At 33.1% G+C, this 8,601-nt stretch overlaps 1 protein-coding gene across 1 annotated transcript in view; it reads right to left on the reverse strand.

Annotated features, from left to right (window-relative positions):
* Nucleotides 1-8,019, reverse strand: part of LOC145674824 (uncharacterized) — a 39,127-nt gene extending 31,108 nt beyond the window's left edge. The window contains exons 1-3 of the mRNA XM_081745044.1: nucleotides 7,881-8,019; nucleotides 5,219-5,371; nucleotides 1,923-2,132 (exon numbers count right to left, since the gene is read on the reverse strand). Of these exons, the coding sequence (XP_081601170.1) occupies nucleotides 1,923-2,132; nucleotides 5,219-5,371; nucleotides 7,881-7,935 (418 nt within the window). The 5' untranslated portion in view covers nucleotides 7,936-8,019. The remainder of the gene's footprint in view (nucleotides 1-1,922; nucleotides 2,133-5,218; nucleotides 5,372-7,880) is intronic.
* Between the last annotated feature and the right edge of the window lie 582 nt (nucleotides 8,020-8,601).

Raw genomic sequence — 8,601 nt, forward strand, 5'->3', positions numbered from 1 at the left:
AAAATCTTTTCGATTAATTTTTACACCCCCTCAAACATATTTATATAGATTTTTAACCCCCCAAATATTTCAATGACGCAGTTTGCGTCATAGCCCCCCTTGTGGGCACCCCTGCACTATCTTCAACATTTTCAAGCACAAATGTGTTCATTTTTCCATTTATTTCACAACAAGATGTAATGGCATAGTGACATTTTGTACTATGCTTTATGTTTAGTTTAGAACTAGAGATGAGTATTTTATATCTAAAGAACAAAATGATTTTAGTTATATTTAGTTACAAAATTAAAAATCGAAGGCAGTGTAGATCACACTCAAAATATCTTAAATTCATCTCGTTGGCTTGGATTTCAGATATTTTGAGTGTGATCAACACTACCTTCCATCTTGCCCAACATTGCTTGCCTTTGCCCTTATTATGGACAACAATTGATGAGAATTCAATTTACTTTTCAGCTATAAACCTATTTTTAGTTTTAATTAATAATAAAATCTAGAAAAGTCTTTACGCTTGTAAATTTTACTTCGTCTTCTTCGCTTGACAACAACAACAAAATAAAGGGTGGATTGTAGAATTGTCGAATTATACCTAAAATTGTAATCATATTTTTCTTTCTGCTGTTGTCCTACTTGATGAATGAAAAAGCAAAATCAAATCGCGATGAAGATTTGAACTCGGGTCGTGTGGATAGGAGTTCTGTACAGATTCGCTGAGCTACGGAAAAATATATAAGAGCTTATGTAATATGTAAATATGTGGCAAATAGTTGTAAGTTTCAAGCTGTAAAAGAAGAGGTTTTTCTTTTATAATTAACTTTTCGACATTTCTACAATGCCTTGTGTAAACTGCAAAAAGAAAGATAATGCATTTATCGATTTTGTGAGGGATTGGACCTTTAGAACTTTTTTTAAAAAAAAACAATTAATTAAATCGCAAGGTGGTAGAAGGGTACGCGTACCGATTTCATTCTCATAGTAAGGGGCAAAAGATACTATCCACGAAAAACATGCCTTTTATGACAGATAATACCACATATTCATTAGTGGTGTAAAAATTAAAGATCTGGAGCAGTTTTTATCGGAGTTTTAGCGATTTTTTGTAATCAGATCTAGTAACTTTTAGTTCTCTTTTACGACCCCTTTTCTATGCTGATAAAACAGTATAACATATTTTTAAACCTCTATTGAACATGTTAAATAGGGGTTGGAGTCTACTGCTATGCCGTAGCCTAGACTCTATGTAATTTCTGGTAGCTCTACTACATTACATAGGAGATGAAAAAGGTGCCGTAAAAGAGAACGAGTTTTATCATACCTAGACAATACCGTAGCCTCTGCTCCTATGTTACATAGGGGTTGGAATATGTGTTCGTAATCTCTGCTATATTAAATAGGGGCTCAAAAGAGAGGCCATAAAAGAGAACGAGTACACTCCATAATTCAATAGAGGTTGAACATATATAACCTTATTATATTCAATAGGGGTTGGAAAATGTTTCATACTCTTTTATCAGCATAAAAAAGAATCGTAAAAGAAACCAAAAAGCTACTAGATCTGGTTACAAAAAATCACTAAAAATCCGATAAAAATTGAACCAAATCGATAATTTTTACATTACTTTCATTATTTATATATCTTTATTATATGCATCTATGTATATTAAAATTACCGTGTATGTTATGCAAGCAGAATCCATATTAATTATTTATCACTTATAATTTTATTCAATATGTTATGTAAGTAGAATATATAGAGGTACAGCAAGCTTCTGGCTGTTTATAGCGGTAGAGATTCCATTAACTTAATTTTTTAAAATAATAATAATAATAATAATAATAATAATAATAAGAAGAAGAAGAAGAAGAAGAAGAAAAGGAAGAAGAAGAAGAAAGAAGGTAATGTTTACATAATTCATCCTTACTTTGCTCACAGATAAAGGCCTTCCTTATCGAGCACTTATCAGAAGCATAGAAAGGAGAAGCATTAGTCCACTCCAATGACAAACAAGACGCTTCTTCGTCATCGTTATTCTGGATTTTAATTCCTTCCTGAAGGAGCTCTCCTGACTTCACCCAAAACCACTCATTTGTTAGCAACTTACGACCACCTAGCCACACCTTCTTCAAGTTACCTGCAAAGAGACATAAACATGAATAACATAGAACGTTAACACTGTTAAAAAACTTGAGGGACGAAGTTGTTCCTATACAGGATGTGCCGAACTTCAGCAGAACATTACCTCTAAGAACGGGGAACAAAAAGATAAATCAATATATAAGAAATGACAATTTTCAGGGATTAAGAAATGAACTTAAGAGTATAGACTTCTTGATGCCTATGCCATGGAGTTGCCTATGTTTCAACTGCTGGCTAACGCTAAAAGCGTTGATTCGATTAAACGATGCTTTTGGCGTGAACAAGATGTTTCTTGACGTGTATAACGTCATTGTACCACTATTTGAATCTTATAATTTTTCCACATTTACCTGAAGATTTGCTCCAACACTTAAAAATAAATTTATAATTTCTTATTTTATAATCTCACTTATTGAAAAACGTCTGTGAGTTTTCTCGTTGTTATGTGGATAGCGAATGCCCCTTTAGCGTGGGAGACCCTAGTTCGATTCTTGAAGAGAACTTATGTGGTTCGAATCCCACGTTAAGCTATAGGCCAACGGCTCATATAGCTTCGCTGTTGAATGGGGAGCTAAAGCCAAATCCAATCCAACCCTCCAAAACATCTGTCCTGGGGTGGGTTGAGGCACTGACTGATCTTTAGTTTTATTAACTTTCTTTTTTCAATCAATTTACTGCTGGATTATACTTTTACTTGCTGTTAGGGTTCATTTCCAGCATTACATAGGAAAACAGAGATGTTATTCGCATTATTTCAAATATAAAATTTTCATTGTTTGATTCACATTTGCATAAAGCAATGTCTAATACAAATATTAGAATGCTGTACGTTATATCTATAACAATTTCATGACAGTAAAATATTGGATAAGATTTGTTAAAATGGTTCGTGTGTAACTCTGAATACAGGCTAGCCCTGTCCTTTAGAGTGAAGTCTGAAAGTTCAGCGATGGCCAAAGTTAGTAGGAATAGGTAATTTTCATTACCCATTTCATTGTGGATTGTCATTAGTTTTACAACTTCCATTTACTTTCGTGGTAACTAGCACAATTTCCCTCTATAAAATTCTCCTTTCACAGAACTGACAATGGAGAAAAATAGGTATATTTAAGTTATTTTGGTTCTAATTTAATTATTTTCAGCAATTAGCTAACAAAAATATTGAAAATATATTTTTCAATAACGTTTTTTTCTTCGACACATTCAAATATATAAAGAAAATTGTTTTTTGATTGTACATATTATTATTATTATTATTATTATTATTATTATTATTATTATTATTATTATTATTATTATTATTATTATTTCAATAATTGACACGATTAATGAGTGTTTCCATGGTCTTATGTAATTTTAGACATAAGTCCTTTTTTAAGTTGAGTTTCTGGTGGCTGAATTATTGCTGACAAATAAAGGGTCTAAATGGATGAATTAAGTTACGGGATGAGACATAGTGCGCCTGACAGGATGTGAAAATATGTATATGTGCAAAATTATAGCGGCTGAGCGCCATAAGAAACGGTGGGGGAGGGCGTCAAAGTTGGTCGGAGAAGGATTATGCTATGTTATTGAAATACATCAAATGAACTGTTGAATCGTGAAAATAGTGAAAGACAATGCAAACGGTAGTAGTTTCGCACAATGACAAAAGAAGAATGGGCAGAGCAGATCACGAACCTTCGCCGCCATTTTGAAGTCTATGATATTTTTGAAATGGAGAGGTAGTCATGCGATATATCAATTAGGGCCAGAATGTTCTTAAAAACTCAATTATGAACTTTAGTGATCGTCATCTGTACTTATTTGGAAGATTTAGGATCGTGTTTATAGTTATTTACGAAAATCTAGGAGACTGATACTCGTATATTGAAAGGTTGGATTATCACAAAAACACATGTAAGTTAAACATGTCCACAAGCCAAGAAAACTAACAATGAAACTTGATATTCAACAGTGAAATTTGTTAATAATAATGTAATATTATACAACTTGGATATCAAAATTCACTGTTAGTTTTCTTGGCTTGTAGATATGTTTAACTTACATGTGTTTTCGTGATAATGCAGACTTTCAACATACGAGTATTAGTCTCCTAGATTTTCGTAAATAACTATAAAGACAGTGTTTTATCCAGGCACCTTCGGAAGGGAGAATTTATGCCCCAAATTTATGAAGATATATCCATACACACACACACACACACACACACACACACACACACATATATATATATATATATATATATATATATATATATATATATATATATATATGCCAAATGATACAATTTTTATAGTTCCCATTTCCCTGGTTATTTCGAGAAAACGCTTGCTAAAACTTCCTGCAAAATTCGTTTTTATCTGAGAGGCTGAACACTAAGCAATATTTATCAGCACGAAGCAATGACTGGTTACTTTCCACATTTTAATGGGCTTTCCCCTGGCAGTTCAGATTCCCTCCAAAACCGAGGGGACTGGATAAAACTGTATAAAGATTGTCCTAAATCTTCCAAATAAGTACAGATAGGGATCATAAAGTTCATAATTGACTTTTTGAGAACATTCTGGCCCTAATTGACACATCACATGACTACTTTCCATTTCAAAAATATCACATATTTCAAAATGGGGGATTTCAAGATGGCAGCGAAGGTTCGTGATCTACTCTGCTCATTCTTATTTTGTCAATATGCGAAACTACTGCCGTTTACTTTGTCTGTATTTCACTATTTTCACTATTCAGCAGTTTATTTGATGTAATTCAATAACAGCATAGCCCTTCTCCCATCAACTTTGATAACCTCCCTCTCTGTTTCTTATGGCGCTCATCTGCTATAACTTTGCACCTATACATATTTTCACATCCTCTGTCAGACGCACTATGTCTCATCCCGCAACTCGATTCATCCATTTGGATCCTTTACTTATGAGAATATAGGTCTAAAATCAACTCTCAAAAAATCATTTTCTTATTACATTAATATTTTAAAACAGTAATATAAAATCTTGCTTTAATTTCAGTAAGTCGACTAAAGTTAATTTAGAGAAGTAAGTCGATAGAAATAACTAATATACATACTCAATATGTTCTTTCCTTTGTTTATTGTAGAAAGCTCCTCGACTTTTGCTAACACTGCACCAACCTTTAAACACATGAAACTTGCCTCCTCCCATGTGACTTTGTTTTCATATAATAAAAAGCGTCCTATTCTGGCTGCCTCTTCAATGCTATCTGTAATAAAAGAATATAACTAAGTTTTCTCTTCATATACGAACTTGGAATCTATATCTACACATAATGTAACATTGGTAAGAATTGTTAAATGAAGAAAAGTATCATTATAATACTGTAGAGGAGCATTTCCCAATCTTTCTGATGTCGTGGAACCGTCGCGACGTAGCGATTATTAATTCTCTGTGGCGTTCATGAAATCATACAGTGTCTAAAAATATTTTTTTTACATATCATAAATATGAAATTATCAATTACATTTTTACAACACTGAGTTATTTATGACAATATAATACTGCTAAAAATTATTGGAAAAGTTTGATCATACCTGTTAGGTCTGATTTTATGAATTTAACATTCACCTAATGTGACGGGTGATAAATCTTTCATCCTACATTAGTAATTTTGACATTCCTTCTTTTACCTTGTATTTTGTATTCTTCCTTATTGGTTGAAACCTATAAGTAATATACATTGCAGATATCCGAGATGTGAGCAGCATATTTTTTTCACTCAACCCTAGCCATAGGAACTAAATATACGTTTCTGATTGGTTACAGTTTGTGATTGTCCAAACCTTCTGGTGCATGTATTGTGTATTATAGTAAAAGAAGAAAACTGTTACTTTGTGTGTTGATAAAAGGATAATTACGTTTGGGTTACATTTCGTAAGAACATGAGCCATATTTTTTTCACGCGCTACCCTTAAAAAATACATTTTGGTCACAAGGAAGCGGGTGAGGTTCTAAGTTGGACCACCCGAGTGTGACGTAATGTCTCGTGGTATTATCATGGTGGTAAAGATGGAACAAAGCAAGCCCTGCGGGGCTTCTAACCCCCTTCGTTCGCTGACGCTCGCTCAGCTATGTTTCGTAACGTAAGTAAATCATCTTTTATGCATTATATATTACGTACAAGGGCAATGAGTATTATTTTTTCTCTTATTTTAATGATAATACTGTTATGAAAATTAAAAAAATAAATAAATAAATAAAACTTTCCTTGGACCGGATTTGAACGCAACGCCAAAAGTGATTCTCACTACTAGCCCGTCCCTAGCATGTTCGGGCACGAGGATCGACACCAGCAGGCGTTTGATTTGTGCTATATGTGTGCTGCATGGCGAGAAACGGATAACTTCAACCAATCAGAACCGTGCATTTAGCTCCTATGCCTAGGGTCGAGCGTCATTAAAATATATCCATGGTGAACAACATAAGATAGAGTCTAATGAAAATAAAATGTTCCACGGATCACTTTTAATCTCTCGAGGGGTCCGTGAATCACAGATTAAGAAGCATTAGTCTGGTATGATTCAAGATTTCAACTATGATTGCCCACAGATCGAGACGAAACGGAGCTTTTCGGATAGAAACAGCTACACTTCCCGAGACGAGACATCGCTTTCACCCTTTTTCCATACGAGACACCCTCAAGACTTGTGTCGTAAGCAATTCTATTTCTAACTCGCTTTGTATCAATAACAATGATGCATTATCAAGTTTTAAGTAAAATGCAAACAAGCTTAACTATAAATAACATTCGATAGTGATACAAAATCACACTGTCGAAGGGCGACTGTGCAATAAGTTTACCACAGCCTAGTAAATCTCTATGATTTGTAAAAGAAGCTGAAAGAGTCCAGGAATTCTTTAAAAACAATATGGTAACCTTACTGGTACAATACGCAGAAAACTTATCAAAAAGCAAATACTACATACAGAGGTAACAATATTTAAAGTCACATTCTTCGTGCCACCACTCGTTACAACCCTTACATTGTATGTATCTATTGTTCAGCCATTAGTTTTTATAGCTTTCATGGTTAAGGTAGTAATTAACAGGACAGCCGATCTATTTTGTCAGACAAAAAATTCAGACCGTTACTAGTAATTTCATATGTATAACTTAATTTTGTAACATTTCGTACTTGGTCTAGCCTCCCTTGCTACTATTCATCTATCCATATACATATGAATAGGCAAGGACATTTCAGGATTTAAACTTCCTTCACGAGACTATTCTGAAAATACACATTTACTATATTAATAAATACATATATACAAAAATTACGCTTATCATGAGAGAATACAAGAGTGATAACCTAAACCTCCTTGATAAAATTTTGCCTACGCCACTGTATGTATGTCATTCTGCTTTAAAACTATTATTAATCTGGTCTGAATCTTATTACTTTTAGTTATTAGTGAACATACGTACTATTAAATTTGAAAGAAATCTATACTTTATAGTTACTTTTTCCAAAAAGTATTTTATCCTGTGTATCGAAACAATTTATTCAGCTGTCTTTGAACATTTTGTTAAAATACCATGAACAAAAAAAGAATTGAGAGACCTTGAGAAACTATGTACTGGTACGTCTACATTTCACTAAAATAAATTGTTGATATAGTTTTATCAGTGCATTGTATGTCGTCAGTTCATTGTTTAGCTATTATTATTTTTAATTCAAATAACCAACGATATATCTATGTTAAGTTTTACTTACCATTCTCGGCGATTGCCAGGGTGACAACTAACAAAATAACAAAAAGATTTTGCATTTCGCTTCATTTCAGTCTTATCTCCATGTCCTGTTCAATAAATATTGAATGTTTTCAGAGGTTAGTAATAGAAATAATCGTTTACAACTAAAGATGAATTCAAGATAAAATGAAAATGTTTATAAAATATCTTTTGTCCCTCATTTCCTCTGTATATGCTAGAAACGATAAGGTGGAATTATAATCACGAATAACACTCCTTCTTCTGTTGTAATATACTGTGTTTATTATTAAGATGATCCAATGCAGTTGTTAAAAATAGATTAAAATCTTTTTAAAATTAACCTATTTATTAACACGGAAGAGAAAAGTATATCTATAAATCTATATTCTTTGCTGTTTTTAAGTTTGTTTCAATCGATTCGAATTGAAAGAATATATTATTGGTATCCTCGTGGGTATAAGAATCATCACTACCAAAATAACGTTTAATTAACATTCTAGGCGCCACTCAAAGTACTACCAACAGAAAGAAAAGTTTCCAGCAAAGTTAACTATTCCATGCCGTAAGCATCGGTGGACCACTGATGGGCAATTAGTGAGCTCTCACCAAAAGTTGGCGGGACCACCAACCTTATGATTACTAGTCGCGTACTCTTCAGACTTCGCCACGGAGGATGAAGAAAACCTCGCTTGTAGAGGATAAATCGTTAAGGTATTTTTAAT

The sequence above is a fragment of the Thermobia domestica genome, chromosome 18 (assembly GCF_964235325.1).
Source record: "Thermobia domestica chromosome 18, izTheDome1.hap1.1, whole genome shotgun sequence".
NCBI classification, from domain to species: domain Eukaryota; kingdom Metazoa; phylum Arthropoda; class Insecta; order Zygentoma; family Lepismatidae; genus Thermobia; species Thermobia domestica.